General features: G+C 41.3%; 2 protein-coding genes across 2 annotated transcripts; both read left to right on the top strand.

Moving 5' to 3' along the window:
• On the top strand, positions 7 to 21,892 carry LOC109824525 (the record flags this gene model as incomplete). The annotated part of the gene is made up of 3 exons (XM_020391144.1): positions 7 to 57; positions 20,266 to 20,513; positions 20,719 to 21,892. Coding segments are annotated over 3 exons (831 nt in total), but the record flags the coding sequence as incomplete, so codon positions are not given.
• Positions 21,247 to 21,938, top strand: LOC109824524. The gene has a single exon (XM_020391143.1). It carries the CDS (start codon positions 21,251 to 21,253, stop codon positions 21,749 to 21,751), a length of 501 nt encoding a protein of 166 aa, XP_020246732.1. The 5' UTR covers positions 21,247 to 21,250; the 3' UTR covers positions 21,752 to 21,938.

Consider the following 22,266-nt stretch of genomic DNA (forward strand, 5'->3'; position numbering starts at 1 on the left):
GGGGTGCGAGAGCATAACCCTTGGATCTTGGATTTGAACCTCATACAAGCGTTCAAGGTGAACTTAATTCTCTCTCTCTCTCTCTTATTAATTAATAAATATGTAACTTTTTTTCTTCTAAAAATAAAGCGTGTAATTTATCAGTTCTTGGGGAGGTAAGATTTTAGTTATGGTAGGAATGAATCATAACATGATTTTTGGATTGCACAGTACATGAGACAAAAAAAAAAAAGTGGATTAATTACATATTCAAAGATTTGGTAGGAATTAGATTATCTAAATTTTTACTTCAAGAGCACTTGGTTTTAATGCGTGTACATGCAAATATAATTAGTTTGGGTATAGGTAAGTACTGTGGAAGTAGTATGTAGTTAGTTAATTAATTGTTCAAAGGTTAAACATGGAAATCAAGAAATAATGTGGTCAGCAGAAATAAGTCGTAATACAATGTTTTTTTAATAGTTAATCATAATTACCCATACTCTACGCAGCTGTATATATATGATCTTCAAAGACGAGAAAAAAATTTATCTTAAAAGATTTTATAATATTTTTTTGCCACACGGTCACGCCAAGCGTTAATGGATTGTAGCGGTACAAAACTTGAATTTGTTACGCATCCTCCTCTGTAGATTATTTTAATCTGATTATTATGGATCAGGACAAAATTGTCTTGTTCATATAATAGGAATAAAATGAAGTATTTGGAATTCTAGAATTAGACCGTACGTCATAAATAATATAATATTATGTTAAAAGGGTCATTAAAACATGCGAGCTATAATTAGACCTTTGAATAGAGGGGGTTTGAAGCCGCCATGCCAGTCCAATGTTTAAAGATTAAAGAAGGAATTTTTGCCTACATATATACTCTCCAAAATTACCCTATTTGCAGATTGACCTCCCACATACTCGTATTTACGAATGAGTAGATTTGCAACCGTGATTTCGACGGGTGTTGTCTGAGATAATGAGGGGCGGTAAAAGAATTCAATGCGGGCCGGAGAATGTAAGATTAAGTTAGCAAATATATAGATTTATATATTTAGTGGCATATAGGCAAAAAAATCCTATTTTATTTTATAGTTTTAGTATATATATAGTTGAGAAACGGGCGAGCACATGTGGGACTCCCATTTTGATTTCGTGAGCAGAAAGATGGTAAACATATATTTTATTTGATTTTATAGCTAGTTAACTGTTCACCTAGTTAGCATTGAAATGATGAATAATGTTATATATACTTCCTAACTCAAGTGATTGTTTTTTTTTGATAATTCAAATAATTGTTTTTCTGTGTTAATAATATAGGAAAAAAAGAATGAATAACATCACTGAAATATTATTTACTGGGGGTTACTTCAAAAATATATCTCCAACTCTTATTCACTAGTAAAAAACGGAGTATTCTAGATGGAAAATTCCGTCTAGGAAAGTCAAATTTTCGTCTAAAAGGCTATCCTAGATGGAATTCCGTTTATGATGTTGGTCCAGTAAGATTCCGTCTAGGATGCAGTATCCTAGACGGAATTTTCATCTAGGAAACATCCTAGACGGATAATCCTAGACGGAATTTATATTCCTAGACGGAATTACGGAAATTCCGTCTAGGATACCTACTATCCTAGATGGAAATGAATTTCGTCTAGGATGCATTCTAGACGGAATTCCGTCTAGGATAGTAGGTATCCTAGACGGAATTTGCGTCTAGGATACTGATGCTACAGTGTTTTTTTGGTTAGGAATCTACTTTGTGCATTGAAAACAATGGATAAGCTTGAAAACAAACAAATTCAACCAAACTCTAGCCATGACAAAAGTTATATATTAATGATTTGTTTTGTATACAACAAACATGCAGTTTGGCAATATGTGACCAGCAATCATCCATCTTTCAGCATCTCTTTATAAATAATGAACAATTAAAAAGTAATTAACTAAGGGCTTAAGTATTCTATATCATCAATTTAACATACACGCACACACCTACACCAGCCCATACACACACACACACATCCAACGGGATAATATATACCATCAGTTTCCTTGGTAATATAGTGCAAGCAATTGAAAGCATCCTAATACCACTAGGAAAGAACCCTAGAGAGGGGTGAATAGGATTTATGCTAATCTAATCCGATTTAATGTCAAATTAAAAACTTATTAACAAATATATCCTAGCAAATGAGATATGAACAATATACGTGTAAGGATATACAAATAACACAAGAGTAAACAAATTAAACTAGATAATTGACAATATAAACAACAAGAAATATACAAAGGCAATATGAATAATAAGCACGAATGTAAAAGCGCGCCAATGCAATCACAAACAAACGATATGTTCACGAAGTTCGGTCCCCACAACCTACGTCTCTGCTCCTCATCTTGAGGAGATCTCCACTATCACACCGGGTTTTCTACGCTTACCCAAAAAATATTTACACCTCACAATGTCGGTTTTCAACGCTCACCGATCAACGTTCACAATCAGTCACAATGTAACTACCTAACTACTACCTCAAGTGTTGGTCTCTAGATCGTGTCTCCCTTAAGTGTTAGGAATTACAACCTCTCTCTAGATATTACCACATACCCTACTTCTCTTGGGACGACCTCGTCTCTCACCATACACTTCTCTTGGTGTACTAGTGTATTACAAAGTGATCTACACAATTAGGCTCTCAAATACAACAAAGTTTGTTCTCTACTATGGATAAGAACATAATGAAAGCTCACACTCTAAGTCACACAATCCCCACAACCCAAATTATACTATGTATGAAAATACAATAAGCTCAATGGTTATGTGTGTAAACAAAGAGTAAAAATAAAACAATTAAACTCAATAATGAAATCTAGCTTATGGAAATTAGAATCAAAATAATAAATAGCTAGAATTGAGTTTAAGAAAACTTCTCTATAGATAACAAGAGAGAGAGAAGAGTTGAATGCTCAAACACCGATGGATGATCTCCTCTAGCTCTTGTGAAATTATCTTCACAAACTAAAACTTAAAAATGCTTAAAATCTTCTTAAACAAACTTAAACCAAACTTTAAAACCCTTGTTAAACTCTCTTAAAACATTCTCTTAGTGATTTTTGGTCTGAGGTAAGAGGGGTATTTATAGAGACCCCAAAACACAAGAAAAACAAAGAAAAAAGACCAAAAATCCAAAACAGGATAAGGAAAAAAAAATTTAGCCGTTACAGCATCAGTCGACTGACGGCTTCCATCAATCGACTGATGAGCTGACCGTTAGAGGTATTTTCCAGCTCATCAGTCGACTGACGATATTTATTAGTCGACTGATAAATCATCAGTCGACTGGTCAGTCGACCTAAATGAAACAGAAACTATTTGTTATTCTAGGCGATTTCTTCAGTCGACACATCAGTCGACTGATGTCATCAGTCGACTTACCAGTTTTGAATAGTAAAACTAATTTTTAAACTACCTTAAAAATAGCAAACAAATTCTAAAAAATGTAAAACTTTGCAAAATGATTGTAGACATGATAATACACATGCTACAAAAACTAGTTTTCAAAAAACACCTCCCAAATAAGAAATCTCTTCATTTTACAAAAATGTCCAAAACATGAAAACTTGATAGGTAGGAAATTTGATGTTTTGACATAAACCAAAATTTGAAACTATGTAAAATGATTTTATAGACTTGATAAAAAGTATAAACTATAGTTGTTAAGTCTATAAACCAAAAAGACAATATTTTTCCAAATAAAATAAAATATGAAACATATAAAAGTGTATATGAATATATAATTGTTTCATATCTATATAACTAAACCAAAAACCAAAACTTGTATATATATAAATATAAATATATATAAATCCAAAACGTGTATGTGTGTATATATGATATTGAGCTTAAAGTATCTAACACATAATATAAAACCTAAAACTAAATATACCAAGCAATGATCTTCATGACGCTCAATCTTGGTAACATGGATGAAGCTTGAACTTGGATCTTCAACTTGAATTGCAAGGCTTCATACCACAATTCCATCAACCTCTATTGGATATGATCGTTGAAGCTCAATTCCATCCATCCTCTAACATATTGTTTGTCTAGAATAAATACAAAACACAAACACTAGACAAACAACATTAGTTGTAAATTGTTTGTTAATCATCTTCAAAACAAAAGAACCTAACAACAATATGTCAACATGAATTTGAAATAGGTGTTGTGCGCGGCGGAAGCTTTCTAGGGCAACACGAACAATAACTAAAACTAAACCACAAGCAATATGCAAACCACAATCACAGCAAGAACACACAATTTACGTGGTTCGGCAAGTTGCCTACGTCCACGGGGCAAGGAGGGGGGAGTTCTTCCACTAGAAATCAAGAGAACACAAATAGGGTTACAAATCTCTCAGACCAAACCCTAAAACAAAGCTCTAGATCTCTCAAAGCTCTCTCACAATTGGATGCAATGATTCTCTCTCTTTAGCTGCTCAAATTCGTCCAACCTCTACCCTAAACAAACAGGTTTAGGTATATAGAACTTACAAACCGAACCGGGTCGAAAACCTGGAAAAACTGATATCCGTTTCGTCGGTCGACCGGCCCGGTCGACCGCGATCAATTCCGGTCGACCGGCCCGGTCGACCGATCACCATCCAGCAGAAACCCCAAAAATCCAGAGAGACGTCGGTCGTCCGCACCGGTCGACCGAAACATCTGCGGTCGACCGGGCCGGTCGACCGACCTCCTTCCAGACGCACAGGAAGCTGCTGATGCTGAAATTCCTTCAATTCTCCACCTCGGCGAATGTTTCCACCAAAAAACTGAGCCGACACCAAAACATCCAATAGTTCCTCAACAAGTCCAGGAAACCAATACTCGAGCTGAAACACGATCTCCCCCCCATCTTGATCAACTGATCAAACCGGCTGCATCTAAACACTGCCTACGTATCCTCTTGCCCAAGGAATCAAGCCGAACGTAGTTCACCCAAATGGCCGCCAACGGCCTCAGCACTGAAGGATGTTCAACAACTTCAAACAATGACCAAATTTCACTCCTGAAACAACTTTGGTCAACATATCTGCAGGGTTGTCATTTGTGTGGACCTTCTCTAATATGACATCTCCATCATCCAAGACGTCCCGTACAAAGTGGAATCTGACATCGATGTGCTTTGTGCGCGCATGATAAACCTGGTTCTTTGCCAAATAGATAGCCGACATACTATCACAATATATCCGAATAGTCTCCTGAGCAATCCCCAAGTCCTCCAATAATCCACGCAACCATAAAGCCTCCTTAATAGCTTCAGTAACTGCCATATACTCTGCCTCTGTAGTAGAGAGAGCCACTGTGGACTGAAGCGTGCAACGCCAACATACAGGTGCACCTGCCAAAGTAAAAGCATAACCTGACGTAGACCGGCGTTTGTCAAGATCTCCAGCATAATCTGAATCCACATAACCAATACAAGCCTGCCCGTCCTTCTCATCCTTCTGAAACACTAAACCAACATCCACGGTGCCTCGAACATACCGTAGAATCCACTTCACGGCCTCCCAGTGACCCTTCCCGGGGTCATGCATGTATCTCGATACCATGCTCACGGCCTGTGACAAATCTGGCCTCGTACACACCATCGCATACATCAAGCTACCTACTGCACTAGCATATGGGACCTTCGACATATAATCTCTGTCCTCAACTGAAACAGGTGACATCAACGCTGAAAGCTTGAAGTGGGGAGCCAATGGTGTGCTAACTGCTTTTGCATTGCCATCAAAGCTGAATTTCTTCAACATCTTCTGCAAGTAGCTCTTCTGTGTAAGCTTCAATTTCCCCTTCACCCTGTCTCGCTCGATCTCCATACCCAATATCTTCTTTGCCTCTCCAAGATCCTTCATCTCAAACTCGGATGATAACTCCTCTTTCAGCTTTCGAATAGCTGAAGAATTCCTGGAAGCAATAAGCATATCATCAACATATAAAAGCAAATATATGAGCTCACCATCCTGTAGCTTGTGCATATAAACACATGGGTCATATGGGCTCCTCGTGTACCCTCGGCCAATCATAAAGCCGTCGAATCTCTTATACCACTGTCTTGGTGACTGCTTCAAACCATAAAGAGACTTCTTCAGCTTACAAACCAAATTTTCCTTTCCTGCAGCTTTGAAACCCTGTGGTTGTGTCATGTAGATCTCCTCATCTAAATCACCGTGTAGAAAGGCTGTCTTCACATCCATCTGGACCAAATCCAAATCCAACTGTGCCACCAACGCCAATAAAATCCGAATCGACGAATGCTTCACAACGGGTGAAAATACCTCGTTGTAATCAATGCCCTCAAGCTGTGCATATCCCTTGGCAACTAATCTGGCTTTGAACCGAATGTCCCCAATAGAAGATCCCTCCTTCTTCGCATATACCCACTTGCAACCAATAGCTTTCTTACCCTTAGGTAGATGTGCAAGTGTCCAAGTGTCGTTCTTCTGAAGAGACCGCATCTCCTCCTCCATAGCTTCCCTCCACCTGATCGAATCGGGGCTAGACTCTGCCTCCCTGAATGTGGCTGGAACCATATCATCAACGACCTCCACTGATAATGCATATGCGACCATGACATCATTATACCTAGCTGGCCGACGAATCTCTCTCCTCGGTCTATCTGCTGCAATGGTCCTCTGAACATGACCCTGTTCCTGAGTCCCATGATCTACTGTATCCTGTATCTGCCCATCTGTCATCTCATCTCCTCCCAGTGTCACCTCTGTAGGAGCCTCAATGGATACAGTGTTCTCTGGAGTGGGTGGAGTCACATCATCCTCCACCTGCTGCGATATCTCTCCTGTCTGGTCTCCCTCCACCTGCTGAGGGGCTCGAGGCCTCATCATGTACGCCTCGTCAAATGTGACATCTCTGCTAATAACTATCTTCTTGTCCTGTGGATCCCATAACTTGAAGCCTTTGACTCCATCCCTAAATCCCACAAAGACTGCTTTCCTCGCTCTCGGATTTAATTTGCCATCACTGACATGATAATAAGCTGGACACCCGAATATCCGAAGCGACTCATAGTCACTAGCCACCGAACCAAACCAACGCTCCAAAGGAGTCTTCCCGTCTATCGCAGTGCACGGCAACCTGTTCACAAGATGGCTCGCATAAACCAACGCCTCGGCCCAAAAAGATCTAGGCAATCCACTCTGCGTCATCATACACCGCACCTTCTCCAGCAAGGTACGGTTCAATCTCTCAGCCACCCCGTTCTGTTGCGGTGTCTCTCGAACTGTGAAGTGTCTTCTAATGCCGTGATCCCGGCAAAACTGCAGAAACGGATCACTCTTGTACTCTCCACCGTTATCTGAACGTAGAGTCTTCACCTTTCTACCTGTCTGCAGCTCCACTTTCTTTTTCCACTCCACAAAAATATCCAGGACCTGATGTTTATGCTTCATCGGGTATACCCAATTCCTCCTGGAATAATCATCAATGAAAGTGACAAAATAGTTGGCCCCACCAAGAGATGTGTTCTTGGAAGGACCCCAAACGTCCGTGTGAATATAATCCAATGTACCTTGGGTGTTATGAACAGCGGTGCCGAACTTCACTCTAGTCTTCTTCCCAAGTACACAATGCTCACACAATTCCATCTTGCAGGTCTTAGCACCTTTCAATAGCCCCTGTTTAGCCAATGACTGTAGGGACTTATCTCCTGTGTGTCCAAGTCTCATGTGCCATAAGGTGGTAGTGTCCTCCTCTGTAGTGATAGAAGCTGCCAGACCCCCTGTAACTGTCTTGCCCTTCAAGTAGTATAGGTAGTTTTCCCTGACACCTCGCATCACCACCATAGAACCCTTCGTGACCTTCACTGTAGCATCCTCTAAGATCACTCGATATCCTGCTGCCTCCAAAGTCCCAAGAGAAATGATGTTCTTCGTCAACTGCGGCACGAACCTCACTTCCTTCAATTCCCTCACTACACCATCATGCATCGTCATGCATCCTAATCCGGACTGAACCAATACCACCAATAGGACATATGTGGTCATTACCCATAAGCACGACATCCCCTCTTTCCAGCTCCTCAAAGCTGGAGAACCACTCCCTCTTAGGGCAGATATGATATGTAGCTCCCGAATCCATCATCCACTCCGTGGAATCCGCATAGCAAACCGACGGTAAAGCAGGGCATGAATAGCCTGAAGAATCTGAATCTGAATGCTCACCAATAGCTTTTGCAACATTCACTTCTGAAGCTTGTGCAGCTTTCCCCTTATTCTTTCCGGCTTTTTCTTTCCACTTTGGGCAGTCAATCTTCCAATGTCCTTCTTCTTTACAATACCGACATTGATTTCTACCAACACTCTTATAGGCACTCCTATTCTTTGACTTTGAGCGGTTGAACTGACGACGGTTTGGATCTCGGCCTCGAACTGCTAACGCATCTCCCGATGCCTTCTCAGAGGATTCACCATCACTCTTTCTCAACTCATAGTTCACCAAAGCTGAGGTCACCTCCTTGTAGCTAACTGTAGTTCTTCCATTGATCATAGTGAGAACGAACGTACCATAATCATCTTCGGGCAACGAACACAGAAGTAGCATCGCCTTGTCTTCATCCTCAACTATAATATCAACATTGGCCATATCTGAAAGTAGCTTAGTGAAATTGTTGACATGCTCCCTGATGGAAACCCCTCTCTTCATCTTGAACTGGTAAAATCTCTTCTTCAAGTGAAGCCGATTCTCAATGCTCTTCGTAAGATATTTCTCATTGAGTGTTTCCCACATCTTCTTCGCCGACGTCTCGTTCATAACATCATAAATTAGATCCGGCATCAAGCATGACCTAATAACACCACAAGCTCTACTGTTCATCTTTCTCCAAACCTTATCCTCCAACTCAGCGGGTTTCTCTTTTAACTTAAGAGTCTCCTCCAAATTCTGTGCATCCAAAGCATCCATCACCTGACACCTCCACAATCCAAAATTGATCTTGCCATCGAACTTCGGAACATCAATCTTCGTGTTATTGATGCTCATACTCTGTATCGCCTTTGTTAGAGACGAACCTGACGTGCTTGCATCTTCCATGTTGTCGATCTAGCTCTGATACCAATTGTTGTGCGCGGCGGAAGCTTTCTAGGACAACACGAACAATAACTAAAACTAAACCACAAGCAATATGCAAACCACAATCACAGCAAGAACACACAATTTACGTGGTTCGGCAAGTTGCCTACGTCCACGGGGCAAGGAGGGGGGAGTTCTTCCACTAGAAATCAAGAGAATACAAATAGGGTTACAAATCTCTCAGACCAAACCCTAAAACAAAGCTCTAGATCTCTCAAAGCTCTCTCACAATTGGATGCAATGATTCTCTCTCTTTGGCTGCTCAAATTCGTCCAACCTCTACCCTAAACAAACAGGTTTAGGTATATAGAACTTACAAACCGAACCGGGTCGAAAACCTGAAAAAACTGATATCCGCTTCGTCGGTCGACCGGCCCGGTCGACCGCGATCAATTCCGGTCGACCGGCCCGGTCGACCGATCACCATCCAGCAGAAACCCCAAAAATCCAGAGAGACGTCGGTCGACCAGGTCGGTCGACCGCCCTCCTTCCAGACTGGTCGACCGCCGCCTGATTTTCCTGATTCTGCTGCTGATGCTGAAATTCCTTCAATAGGAGCTTAGTTTGTCTACAATAGCATTCTCACTTCAAGTCAAAAGAACAATAGCAATAAAAAGTAGAACAATGAGCCCTAAACCAACGAGAGGCCTACAAGCATATTACACAAAATTTCTCTTCTTCCTTATCTTGAACTTGATTTGGTGAACGGTATGTCGCCTCCACTATATACATAGAGATATCGGCTCCAGACAAACATGTGCTTAGATTCCCAATCCTCTCTTCCAAAGCAAGCAATACCTGCACCAACCAAGCAAACTAGTTATATTAACAACCGATGCTAAACTATTTGGTGAGAAAAGCTCAGAAATTAACCCAAAACAGGCAGGGAGAGAGAAGAGTTTATGATTCCTTTAACATTTATCCACCAAATTATATAACCCTCCAAATAACAAGCTATCATCATTCAAATGTCATCTTCATGTTAGTGTCTGCATACATCTTACTCAAGTTATAAGTTAGAGATGGAGATGAGGCTACCAAAGTTTTGATGAATAAGTACAATACAATGAGATGTATATCTCCAACTCTTACCTAAATTATATCCTTTTACTGGAGGTAACGTCAAAAATATATCTCCAACTCTTACCTAAATTTTGATCCTGCTTTCATGTCAAAAATATATCTTCATAGAGTGGATATTCAAACTCTGAATGGTCTTCACGCTAGAAGAACCACCCTCGACACCCAAAGCACCTTCTTTCCCCGACATCTTACGCACCAACGAACAAAGAATAGATCCAAAACTAAAAGATAGAGTCTTTACCAAAAGATCCCACCTTTATCACCAAACGAAGCCCTAGGCGAGCCTCCAAATTGATCTACTCCTCCAAATAGCCCAAGCGTAGCCCGAGCTCTGATACCACTTGTTGTGCTCAGCGAAAATTTCGGCAGAGTTTCTAGTACACAATAAGAGAGAAAGATCGATAAGAATTCTTGTTTCTCAAAGGGAACAAGAATCTGAAAGCCTAATATCCCATCAAAGTGGGATATTAGCTCTTCCTCTCGTCAGCTCTAGGACTGCGCGTCGAGGGATCCTAAAAACTATTACAATGGCCACAAACTCAAACAATCAATTTTTACGTGGTTCGGCAAACTGCCTACGTCCACGGGGCAAGGAGGGGGGAGATCTACTATTAGAGGGAGAGAATACAACTAGGGTTTATAATCTCATAATCTAAACCCTCTTACAAACTCTCAGATCCCTCACACAAATACTCTTTCAAAAGGGATACACAAATCAAAGAACATCCGCAGAAGGACTTTGTTTTTCTCTCTGAATAGCCTCCAAAGTCTCTGCCGTTGCAATGCACTGTAGCCGCTCCTTTTGCTCCTTCTTTTTTTTTCCAGCGCGCACGAAGTCTGCTGTTCTCCCCCAGGACCCCCACGTTTGCACCAAAAAACTACCAGCGCGCACGAAGTCTGCTGTTCTCCCCCAGGACCCCCACGTTTGCACCAAAAAACTAGGTCACGAGTGAAAGATATATATATAGTGCTGTTCTCCCCCAGGACCCCCACGTTTGCACCAAAAAACTAGGTCACGAGTGAAAGATATATATATATATAGCGTAGTACATATCAGGTGGGCCTTCAAAATTAATTGATCACGCGTTTTCCATCTCCTCACACGGTTGTTTTCCCCACGTCATTGTTGTAAACGAGTGAGTGGCCCCCCCATGTGCACTGCCTCTTACGTCATAATTCTCCACCTCGGCGAAGTTTTCCCAAAACTGAGCCGACACCAAAGCATCCAATTGTCCCACTTGTTGTGTCCAGTACGAAGTGAAACAATTCACGACAACGGACTCAATCCATAACAAGTCAAGAACCAAAATGAGAGTGCAAACACTCTCCAAATGTCGGTATCTACTCACCAAATTGATCTCACCCCCATCAAAATCCAACTCGGCTGCATCGTAAAGACTGCCTACGTATCCTCTTGCCCAAGGAATCAAGTCGAACGTAGTTCACCCAAATGGCCGCGAACGACCTCAAACCAATAGAAGAGTTCGCAACCCTTCTCCAATATCATCATCAAGTCTGCGACTGATAGCACCTCCAATGACCTCAAACACCTCCACCTAAGGCGAACCAATGGCCATATTCAAACTATGTCTGCCAGCTGCACTCGAATCAAAATCCAACTCATCATCTGCATCCGAATCCAAATGACTTCCACACTGTGTCACCTCAGCTGGAATCCCAATCAATGCAGAATGACCTGGAGTATGTGGGAAAATCCCCACCTAATGTGGAGTAGCATCAATCTCCATCCGCTGCGATACATCTAAGGTGTGTCCAAAACTCTCCACCTGCTGAGAGTCAATTGGCTTCCTCATCGAAGCCTCAACCAAAGTAACACTACCAGACCTATCTTCCAATAGAGTTTTACCTCCAATCACAGCAGTTGACAACTCTTTAATAGGATGATCCAAATATGTCGAAGCCTCTGTCCAGAAACTCTTCTGCAAACCATTGCTCGACCACAAACACCGATCCTCCTCCAGCAAGGCACGGTTCTCCAAATTTGCCACCTTATCTAGTTGCCCCAAGATTTCCTTTCCAACGAAGTGTCTCGAAATGCCGTGAGCTCGGCTCCAATACAGAAACAGGTCCATCTTGTACCTCCCACCAGAATAGAGTACCTTCACCTTTCTGTCTATTACACACTTCTTCAATCTGTTAGAGACTACTAGGACTTTCTCCAATGGGGATTTGGTTGCAACCCAAACACGCCTAGAATAGCCACCAACAAAGGAAACCAAACGCCTATTACCTCTCCCAATGATGCCCCATTGGAAGGCCCCCAAACATCCACGTGAACTCCTCCAGAACGACCCTTAGCACGATGAATAGAGATGTCAAACTTCACCTCGGTCTTCTTGCTCACATCATCATGTTCACTGGACTTCAAACTGCAGGCCTTTACACCCTCTTTCAATCTATGCGAGGAATCAATACTGGAATGGTCAAGCCCCAAATGCCGCAGTCTAGTCGAATCAACAGAAGTCGTCAGCTCTCCACCTGCCACTATACCTCCAGTCAAGTAATACAGGTTATTCCTCCTGACGCCCTTCATCAAAATACGAGAGTCTCTCGCAATCTCGAGAACCATGTCCTCAACACGAACCTTCAGACCCTCTCCAACCAAAGCTCCAATCGAGATCAAGTTCTTCCTCAAAGAAGGAACATATCTCACATCGTTTAACTCTCTAACAGTCCCGTCAAACATCTTTATGCGAATTCTTCCTATCCCAAGGATCTGGCATGCACGGTTATCAGCCATGTACACCACACCACTATCCACCAGCTTCTCAAAACTGGAGAACCATTCCCTTCTAGGGCACACATGATAGGTCGCACCACTATCCAACATCCATTCAGATTCCTCCGAATAGCTATCTGTAGGACTGATAGAAAGCGAATAAATAGAAGAGTCAGAATTATTACCATCCGATACGATGTTTGCTTCTGATGATGGTTGCTTCCTTCTCCTTATCCTTCTTCCGAAGCTGATAATTCACCAATACAGCAGTGACCTCACTATACGAAAGTGATGCCTTCCCATTAATCAGAGTAAGGACGAATGTCTCATATTCCTCGTCGGGCAAGGAACTCAACAATAGCAACGCCTTGTCTTCATCTTCAATCACGACATCCACATTCGCCAAATCCGCAAGAAGCTTAGTGTAGTGGTTCATGTGATCTCTAATGGAGGTTCCCTTCTTCAACTGGAAACGATAAAGTCTCCTCTTCAAATGCAAGCGATTTTCCACACTCTTGGTCAAATACTTGCTTTCGAGAATCTCCCAAATCTTCTTCGCAGAAGTCTCATTCATCACATCATATTTTAGATCTTGAGTCAAACAAGACCTAATCACACCACACGCCGTTCGATTCATCTTTTTCCAAACCTTCTCTTCAATCTCATCTGGCTTGCCATCTAACTCCAAGGTATCCTCCAAATTCTGCGCGTTCAGCGCATCCAAAACCTCGCATCTCCATAATCCAAAGTTGTTTGTGCCATTAAATTTCTCCACATCTATCTTCATAGAGTGGATATTCAAACTCTGAATGGTCTTCACGCCAGAAGCACCACCCTCGACACCCGAAGCACCTTCTTTCCCCGACATCTTACGCACCAACGAACAAAGAATAGACCCAAAACTGAAAGATAGAGTCTTTACCAAAAGATCCCACCTTTATCACCAACGAAGTCCTAAACGGGCCTCCAAATTGATCTACTCCTCCAACCAAACCCTAGATCTGGAATCTGGGCTCTGATACCACTTGTTGTGCGCAGCGGAAATTTCGGCAGAGTTTCTGGTGCACAATAAGAGAGAAAGATCGATAAGAATTCTTGTTTCTCAAAGGGAACAAGAATCTGAAAGCCTAATATCCCATCAAAGTGGGATATTAGCTCTTCCTCTCGTCAGCTCTAGGACTGCGCGTCGAGGGATCCTAAAAACTATTACAATGGCCACAAACTCAAACAATCAATTTTTACGTGGTTCGGCAAACTGCCTACGTCCACGGGGCAAGGAGGGGGGAGATCTACTATTAGAGGGAGAGAATACAACTAGGGTTTACAATCTCACAATCTAAACCCTCTTACAAACTCTCAGATCCCTCACACAAATACTCTCTCAAAAGGGATACACAAATCAAAGAACATCCGCAGAAGGACTTTGCTTTTCTCTCTGAATATCCGCCAAAGTCTCTGCCGTTGCAATGCACTGTAGCCGCTCCTTTTGCTCCTACTTTTTTTTTCCAGCGCGCACGAAGTCTGCTGTTCTCCCCCAGGACCCCCACGTTTGCACCAAAAAACTAGGTCACGAGTGAAAGATATATATATAGTGTAGTACATATCGGGTGGGCCTTCAAAATTAATTGATCACGCGTTTCCATCTCCTCACACGGTTGTTTTCCCCACGTCATTGTTGTAAATGAGTGAGTGGCCCTTACGTCACAGTTTTTATGGAGGTTGACAATCAAAACAAATGGTAGATATATATTTGAGGTGAGATTGCAAAATTTCAGGTGGTTCAAGTGAACCACTTTGAACGTGAATAGGTCCGCCACTGCTCCCACCTATCTTAATTTTATTAGAGTTAGTCCATAACCCCCATAGACGCAAAACATTCTTCACAACTGATCCAAATCCAAGATAGATGAAAGGCAATTTACAAAAAAAAATACTCAAAGAGAGGCCTTCCAATATTTTTTTTTCCTAGCTTTTAGAATATTAGAGAAAAAACATGTTGTTATGTCTCAACCCCGTGATCACAGAATAAACAGCCACTTCCAATCATAGCCCCTCTTCAAAAACAATTAGATCTGGTGGGAAGAACATTGTGACAAAAATTCTGAGGGAATAACTTTTAAGTTTGAAGGAACCTTGAGGGATCACAAATTTATCCAAGCATCATTTACAGCACGCGCTCACAACAATCTTTTATCATCCACGCCTAATTTTTCCAACCAAGTTTTAGAAACGTAGTATGCTGTTTTAACGGAGTAGTGCCCATTAGCAGTGAAACTCCAACATGGCATGTCGAAGTAGAAATTATCCAACAGGGAATATTAGAAGAAGAAATTTTCTAAATAAACCCATTCATATTTTTTTCTAAAAATAGACCCCCTTGAGTTTTATTTATAAAAATAGACCCATTTTATCTAAATCCAATTCCTAAATAGTCAGAATTGCCAACTCCGACTATTTAGGAGGTTGTAAAACCTCAATTATAGCCCTAAATCCTAACATTCTATGTACTAAATAGTCGGGGTTAACAACCCGGACTATTTAGGAACCGGATTAAGATAAAATAAATAAAACTCAAGGGGGTCTATTTTGAGAACAAAAAAAATGAATGGGTTTGTTTTGAAAATTTCTTCAATATTAGAATGACTACAACTTCCTAAAGAGGAAAAATATCATTTATTAAATCTCTATCCAGTCGACGATCGACCATCATTAAGGCAACAATCCTCACATCTTCACATCCAGCTAGCAGTGAAGCTATTCTTCTCACTCCATTTGATAAGGGGATCAAGTGGTTACCCCAAAATCTGGTCATTGATCCGTCACCTGGCTGTTAACCATTGAATATCATCAGTAATAATTAATTAGTCTTGCCTTCCAAAGACTTTTCCACATAGGAGAGTCATTTTGCTTCCAAAAAATTAGAATTAGGAAAAAATATTTGGATTTTAGTATCTTGGACAATAAAAAATCAGTGTTGTGAATGAACTGCCAACCTTGTTTACCAAGCATTACCAAATTAAGTTCTTCAATGTCTTGAAAACCCATCCCAATATATTTTTAGGAGTTACCCAAAAATTTGTTGGGATTTTGTCTTTGATTCTTTTTGTAACTTCATGAGAATTAGATAGGGTTAGAGTTCTATCATGATTAGGAGTTTGTGTTCTATCATGATTAGGAGTTTGAGTTCTATCATGATTAGGAGTTTGAATCCTATTCAAATTAGGAAGTTAGACTAGAAATAGGGTTTTGGTTTCCCTATATATATTCTTCTATTGGTGGAGAAAAAACCATGAAGAAAAAGTAGAGAAACAGTAGATGAGAGAGAGAGAGGGGGTTTCGTAGTCTTTATCCGTGTAAAAGATTATAAGGAGTGGGCTTTAGAGAGAATATGAGAGTTGATTATGTATGTGAGGTTGAGAGATTGAGAGACGAGAGTTGAGTGGTTCCTCTTGTAGTTCTCCATGATACATAGTGAATTTCTCGTATTGTTGCCCCGTGGACGTAGGCCGAAGTTGGTCGACCGAACCACGTAAATCTCGGTGTTCTTTTTTCTTGATTGTGGTTGTTCTATCTTATTGATTGGGGTTGGCTTCCGAGTTGCGCATATCGTGGTAGGCGGGGAGACTGAAATTCCCCAACAAGTGGTATCAGAGCGAAAATGATGGATCCGAGAGCGAGTTTGCAAGATAGAAGACGACGACGTGCAAGATTAAAAATCGGCGTTACAAGAATCAAGATGAAAAAAGGGAAAGGTTACTGTAGCATAACACTGTAGCACAGCGGGCACTGTTCACATGGGATCCGACGGTCCAGATTGATTTGTTAGCCGATTGAGGATTTAGAGGCGGATTTTGGTGATTCAGGAGTCGTTCCTAGGGTTTTTCGACATGCTGAGTTCGTTTTTGACATCAGTTTTATCAAATTCAATCACTATAGGGACTGATTTGAATTTTGATCATGGTTAGAGGATGATGACTTCTTCGGGTACGAAGTTTGATATTCCGCTATTTAACGGTAAGTCAAATCTGATGGTAGATAAGAAGCATGAGTTGGTTGGTGTGTATACTTGAGGAGGACAGTTCAAGATTAGGTGGAGCTTGCAAGCGAGCACGACCAAGTGACACACATGGAGATGAAGATGGTGGCGTTGGACTTGAAGATGGTGAGCACTCATATTCAGTCCAAGCCAAGTAATGGAGGAGATAAAGGCATCCAGCTCGTAGTGTGGAGTAGGAGAGATGCATCGATATAGTTTGAGACGAGCGATGCAGGTGGAGCACAAGGACAACAAGCGGGGGAAGACTATTGTCAGGCTCAAGTTGGAAGGACAAGCATGATTGATTTGCTTCTGATGTTAGAGGTGGTGAAAATATCTTGGTGTACACAAGAGAGGTGGAGGCGCCACGGCGAAGCAGATGATAGCGAGGGCTGAGACGTCCCAATTAGAGTGCAGGTGCTTCAATTTGGAGTGCGAAAGAAATAGAAGACTCTAGCGAGAGAGGCAAAGTTGCAAGACGACCATGATATATCTTTAAGGGAGTTTGGGAGTCAAATCCAAGGTGGAGATTGTTGGGATTTTATCTTTGATTCTTTTTGTAACTTCATGAGAATTAGATAGGGTTAGAGTTCTATCATGATTAGGAGTTTGAGTTCTACCATGATTAGGAGTTTGAGTTTTATCATGATTAGGAGTTTGAATCATATTCTAATTAGGAAGTTAGGCTAGAGATAGGGTTTTGATTTCCCTATATATATTCTTCTATTGGTGGAGGAAAACCAATGAAGAAAAAGTAGAGATGTAGTAGATGAGAGAGAGAAAGAGGGTTTCGTAGTCTTTATCCGTGCAAAAGATTACAAGGAGTGGGCTTTGGAGAGAATATGAGAGTTGATTATGTATGTGAGGTTGAGAGATTGAGAGACGAGAGTTGAGTGGTTCCTCTTGTAGTTCTCCCTGATACATAGTAAATTTCTCGTATTGTTATCCCGTGGACGTATGTTGAAATTGGTCGACCGAACCACGTAAATCTCGGTGTTCTTTTTTCTTGATTGTGATTATTCTATCTTATTGATTGGGGTTGACTTCCGAGTTGCGCATATCGTGGTAGGCGGGGAGACTGAAATTCCCCAACAGAATTTTCAATTGACTCCGTGTAAGTTATGTTCTATCTTCCCTTTGGCCTCATAAAAACCGGGCAATGATAGATTAATCTCATTTAAAGAGATTTCAAAAGAAAATGATAACTCATTGAATAAATCGGGATAACTCGAGTGACCACTTTAATTTTAATCTCCTTCCCCGCATTGGACAAAAAAAATTTCTTCCAACCCTTAACTTTCTTCCGCACTCTTTCTTGAATGTAACTAAATGCTATTAGATCCGGGATGCAATTCTAGTGGTGGTGGGGGTGGAGGTGGGGGGTGGGGAATAGGATTGCTATCATATTTCACCAAAAAATATAGAATACGCAGTAGAATATGTAAAATAGAAGCAATCAATGATATAAAGCAATATGATTAAACACCAAGAGCAATCAAATAGGGATACAAAAGATTTTATAATGGTTTAGATAGCAATCATACGTCCACTCTTTCTTCTCTCAAAAGGGCCCCCTTGCTATACCAAAAGTTCACCTGAATGACAAACCCAATTTAACATACATACAATACAACTAGCCCTAGCTATCTAACTTGATTCTTACAATGAGTAACTCCTAGCCCTATCTAGTCTAAACCCTCAATTCAACCTGCTTGAGTATGTCGTCAAAGAAGTTCAAAGCAAAATCAACACAAACAATTAAAGCTCAGAATGCAAGAAAGATCTTACTGCCTTTTTGTTAAACACACCATCCTTCAAAAAATGTTAGTGTATAGTTCGATGAAGAACAATGCAGAAGATCAAACCAAGGTCAACTCTCCTCATTGAAACGATCTGGGGATATTGTGTGCGATGAGTGAGAGTTTAACGAGCCTTTGAGGGTCAAAATCTTCAACTTGATCTCTCACAATCAAAACCTTAGAACTCTCCTCTTTTCTCTCTCTTTCAATGACATGGACTCCCCAATTGGACAGGAAAGAGATATTCCAAACATATATAGTAGAAGTTGGAGAATAAATAACAATGAATGACTAAGATTACATCTAAAAAATTTGCAATCAGTGTGTTTACCATCGATGGTGCCTCTCGACCATCGATGGTGTCGAGGTCCTATTAATGGTTGCGAAGCTCATCGATGATATAAAAGTCTCTGGAGTGAAAATCATTAATGACAAATATTGACCATCGATGAGCTCTTCTTACCATCGATGATCAATGCATAGCTACCATCGATGGTAGAAAAGCTGAAATCAAGTTTTAAGTTGGTTTTCGTGTCATTTCCCTCCTACTTTTCTTATATCCTATACATGTATTTACCTAAACTATATCATCTCAAACCAATATTGGTATCATATGAGTTTGTCATTATTCAAACAAGAGAGATTGTGTAGACTATGTCCTAACCAATGCATGTTTCTTTGCCCTCCCAAAAAAGAGTTGGCAACCCCTAATATTTTTCCATTACCTAGTATTGTATGTATATTAAGTCTTTGCTCAAATTAACAAACTCCCTAGCAGTAGTAGATACATCTTGCTAAAAAATTAAAAAGGAATTTTCAAAGTTGATTAATTTGTTGGCCTAAAGCTCGATCCCTCATAAATTTGTAGAACACCGAAGACGATCACGTACGTCCGGCCATTTGTTGCTTTGAAAAATAATAAGCTGTCATCCCCACGAAAACTAAATGCGAAACAGATGGACAACCTTCGGCAAATTGAGACACCCCTTGAGCTCGGCATCGTAGAGTAAAGCCGATAATTCCTCCCCACACAACTAAAAAAAAAAAGTATAAATGGAGATAAATGATTGTCTTGTTGATGTCCGCGAGAAGGTTTTATATATCAATCCACGACTCCTACTATATATTCAGCATGATCGAATGAGTAACAGTGGATGGGCACCTTGGACTTAAATTGACCCATTTATCTAAAAAAAAAAAACCAGCTTTCTCATACGTCTTCCTCATATCGAGCTTTGGCTGGAACATAACCTTCGAAAACTACTTTGCACACCACATTACATGGATTAATCGGGGCGCTAGTAATCTTTCGAGGACGTTATCCCAGATCCCGATGTATCTACGGACGTTCAGATCTTTTTGCGTTCTAGTACTTGCTGCTTCTTGGTTCTTGGTGAAGTATCTGATATGTTTAATTCCCATTTGCAATATTGCGTACATATCGAATTATGAATATCATCATATGGCAGGCTGTGGTTTTAAGCCTAGGGCGACACGGGATAATGGCAGTACTAGACAACCACGTAAGCAAGCCTGGTTGGTGCTGTAACAACTATGATGGCAATGGCTTCTTCGGGGACCAGTTCTTCAACCCGGAGGAATGGATCAAGGGTTTGGCTAGAATGGCCAGGTTGGTTAAAGGAGTCACTAACGTCGTCGGCATGAGCCTGAGGAATGAGCTCAGAGGTCCCAAACAAAATGCCCCAGATTGGTACAGGTATACATTATGTAATGTACATATCTAGATGCATCAGCTCTAGCTTAATTTGAAATTAACCAACTCAATAACTTAATTTGGTAGTCAGAACTTAGAATTTATGGGGGAGATTTTATATCTAGTTTAACACGTCCCGCAAATTGAGCTTCCTTTCTATAAATCGAAAACTTCATGCATCGAGCTTCCTTTCTAACAAGTTTCACAGGTACATGCAAATGGGGGCTGAGGCGGTGCACGGAGCAAACCCAGACATTCTAGTGATCTTATCCGGCCTCAGCTTCTCAACAGACCTAAGCTTCCTCTCAACTCAAAAAGTCCAACTAACATTCACCGACAAACTCGTCCACGAGCTCCACTGGTACAGTTTTACGGATGGAAGAGCCTGGGACCGGAACGTCAACGATGCTTGCGCTTCGATAACATCCAGTGTCATGAACCGAGCCGGATTCATACTGAACCAAGGATTGCCTTTGTTTTTGAGCGAGTGGGGAGTTGATCAGAGAGGGGAGAACGGGAAGGATAATAGATACTTGGGGTGTATGATGGCGGTTGCGGCGGAGTTGGATGTTGATTGGAGTCTCTGGGGTTTGCAAGGGAGTTATTACCTTAGAGAGGGGGTGGTCGATATGGAGGAGATGTACGGGGTTTTGAGTTCGGACTGGGAGAGGCCTCGGAATCCGAGGTTCTTGCAGAGGATCGCTTCTCTCCAATCACCCTTCCAAGGTATAAATTTATAGATGACTTGCACGCTGTGGCATGACATCGTAAATCTGCAATTTTTCTTCGCGCGTGCAGGTCCCGGGCTCGGCCTTTTCCCGCAGTACATAGTACTCTACCATCCTGCATCCGGGTTGTGCATTGGACAGGACGACTGGCTTAACACACCGTTGAGGTTAGGCTCCTGCGACGCTCCGAGGGGCTGGACATACACGCCCCAAAAAACCATTCAATTTATCGGCGCGGTGGGCTGCCTGAAGGAATCAGGCCCCGGCCAGAGGGTGACGCTGGTAGACGAAAGCGACGATCGGCGATCCAAATGGGATCTGATATCGGAGTCCAAAATGCACGTATCTTCTCAGAGCGGGAGTAATCTGTGTCTGGATGTTGGGTCTGATGGCAGTACCCTCGTGACGAATCCGTGCAGGTGTCTCAGCGAAGATGAGGAGTGTGATCCTCAGAGCCAGTGGTTTAGGCTGGTTCCTCGTACTAGGCCTATTCCACAATCTATTATACCTTAGCATGTGACAAACGAGTCGAAGAAAATTCCAATAAAACATAATTTTTGCCCAGTTATTTTGAAGGTAGTGCGGCCTCTTAGTTTTGTCTGATAGTAATTAAACATGAAGTCGCATTACGAAACGCATCCTATATTTATTGCCTTTGATGGAAAGGCGACCTTTATACTCATTAAATCCTCATGCTATATATGATGCGAGAAGATGAATGAGAAGAAGAAGAAGATTGTGAGGATTTACAAGAGCGATGTTATTATTGTTTTTGTGAGGATTTACGACCAGATTGATTACTCTTGTGAGTCAATAACGAGAGGAAAATATTATTACATCTTCTTCTTCAAATATAGCATAGTCCCCTCCTCCCGTGGACATACGCAAAATGTTGAACCACGTAAATTTTCCTGTGTTTTGTGTGATTGTTGTTTGTCTTGAATATTGGGCCGTAGAGTTAAAGGTATTTCGCAAAGGCTTTGTTCGCGATCTAAAGTCAGAGTAGATTATTTACAAAATAATGGCAG

Source organism: Asparagus officinalis, chromosome 9 (genome assembly GCF_001876935.1).
Source record: "Asparagus officinalis chromosome 9, Aspof.V1, whole genome shotgun sequence".
Classification (NCBI taxonomy): Eukaryota; Viridiplantae; Streptophyta; class Magnoliopsida; order Asparagales; family Asparagaceae; genus Asparagus; species Asparagus officinalis.

Bases quoted from the DNA above. Each gene is read 5' to 3' on its own strand.
- LOC109824524 (XM_020391143.1), top strand. From the start codon at position 21,251: ATGACTTGCACGCTGTGGCATGACATCGTAAATCTGCAATTTTTCTTC.